This window comes from Anabrus simplex, chromosome 13, assembly GCF_040414725.1.
Source record: "Anabrus simplex isolate iqAnaSimp1 chromosome 13, ASM4041472v1, whole genome shotgun sequence".
Classification (NCBI taxonomy): domain Eukaryota; kingdom Metazoa; phylum Arthropoda; class Insecta; order Orthoptera; family Tettigoniidae; genus Anabrus; species Anabrus simplex.
Genome location: NC_090277.1, coordinates 51,989,989 through 51,991,807, shown reverse-complemented (window position 1 = coordinate 51,991,807; position 1,819 = coordinate 51,989,989). Strand labels below are relative to the sequence as shown.

Genomic DNA, 1,819 nt, shown 5'->3' with positions numbered 1-1,819 from the left:
ATTTACACGTGCCGTTTTACATAATCATCACGCCCATCATTCTGATTTTTTCGTTTTCGCTCGGTTACTGTCTGTCACTGTAGGTGCAGGGAATTCAGTTGTCTTAACATGTGTGGAAAATGAGGAGAAGTAGCACACCATGGAATCGATTCGGATGCTGCTAGGTTCACCAGGCGTATTACTTTTCTATTGTTTTTCTTTTTTTTTTTTCAGTAGACTACTCTGTTGTACGGTGTGCGAAAACATGAACGAGTCTAAAATTGTTGCTCAGTCCGAGTCCTTGGCTGAATGGTCACCGTTGAGGCTTCGGTTTAGAAGGTCCCGAGTTCGATTCTCGGCCGGGTCGGGGATTTTTATCGCGTGTGATTAATTCTTCTGGCTCGGGGACTGGGTGTTTGTGCTTCTCCAACACTATTCTCTTCATATTTATCTCGTTTTTTATAACTGTTGTGTTCTTCAGAGCCGTCCCCGTGGTGTAAGGGTAGCGTGCCTGCCTCTTACCCGGAGGCCCCGTGTTCGATTCCCGGCCAGGCCAGGGATTTTTACCTGGACCTGAGGGCTGGTTCGAGGTCCACACAGCCTACGCGATTACAATTGAGGAGCTACCTGACGGTGAGATAGTGGCCCCGGTGTAGAAAGCCAAGAATAACGACCGAGAGGATTCGTCGTGCTGATCACACGACACCTCGTAATCTGCAAGACCAAGGTATGACCAACTGATTAGGATAGGGTGACGTGGAGAGCTGCATCAAACCAGTCCATGGATTGGTGACCCGAACAACAACATTTTAAAGACTAGGGCAGAGGTAGAGGAGACTATATTGAAATGTCAACACTTGCTCTTATTTTTCAACTGCATTGTTTAATTTCATTTTTCAATAAATAGATTTTAGTACAACAATAAATAGTCTGGGATACATCAAGTATCCTGCTGTGAAGCTAGCTGGATGTTTAACCAATGAGACCCTTGGCAGCGAGGTGTCCGGCGTAACCCAAGCCAGGGGCGGCAAGACCGATGGGGGCGGCTACCCTGGCGACAGCAGGGGCGGCGACAGCAGCTACGGGGGCGACAGCGGGTCCTCTGTGTACGACGGCGTTGAATCCGTTGACGGGGTCAGCGGTGTATTCTACGGTACGGGTGGTGCCGTCAGGCTCAACCAGGCTGTAGCTACCCTGGACAACATCTCCTTGACGGCTCTCCTGCTGTCCCTTGGAGTCTCCGGTCAGAGCATCCTGGACATCGTAGGAGTAGCTGTAGCTTGGGTTGGGGTCGTAGTCGGTGTCAATGGCAGCGGCAACGGGAGCAGCTACGGCCCTGGCGATGGGGGCGGCGTAGGCAGCGCGGGCAAGACCAAGGGGAGCGGCAGCGATGGCAGGGGCGGCGTAGGCACGGGCGGCCAGAGGAGCTCCAGGAGCGTAGACGGCGGGGGCGCCAAGGATACCAGCCCTAGCGACGGCCACGAGGGCAGCGAGGATGACGATCTGTAGGAGAAATCGCATAGGTTCTTAGTTATTCCTTTCGGTTACTTCAATGCACGTGTAACGGAGAAACTCACTGTGAACTTATTGGAAGAATGAACCAATTCACATTATTAGTAGATTCAAATCACTGTTGCTTGTTGTTTTAAGGGGCCTAACATCAAAGGTCATTGGCCCTCAAATCACTGACTGAAAGTCTTTGTACAAGACTACCGGTAGGATGACAGCTAATGAAGTTTTTACATTTCCTATTAGAGTCGATTCCTTAGCAGTAATACGGTAGTTGCTGAGCTCGGTCAGTTTATAACCTACTGTATAAAATGTCCTTGGTGATGTATCA

The 1,819-nt window shown here is 50.2% G+C and overlaps 1 protein-coding gene across 1 annotated transcript; it reads right to left on the bottom strand.

Annotated features, from left to right (window-relative positions):
• Positions 1–951: 951 nt before the first annotated feature.
• Positions 952–1,500, bottom strand: LOC136884770 (cuticle protein 21-like). Its single transcript, XM_067157062.2, has one exon. The coding sequence runs from the start codon at positions 1,498–1,500 to the stop codon at positions 952–954; it is 549 nt and encodes a 182-aa protein (XP_067013163.2).
• Between the last annotated feature and the right edge of the window lie 319 nt (positions 1,501–1,819).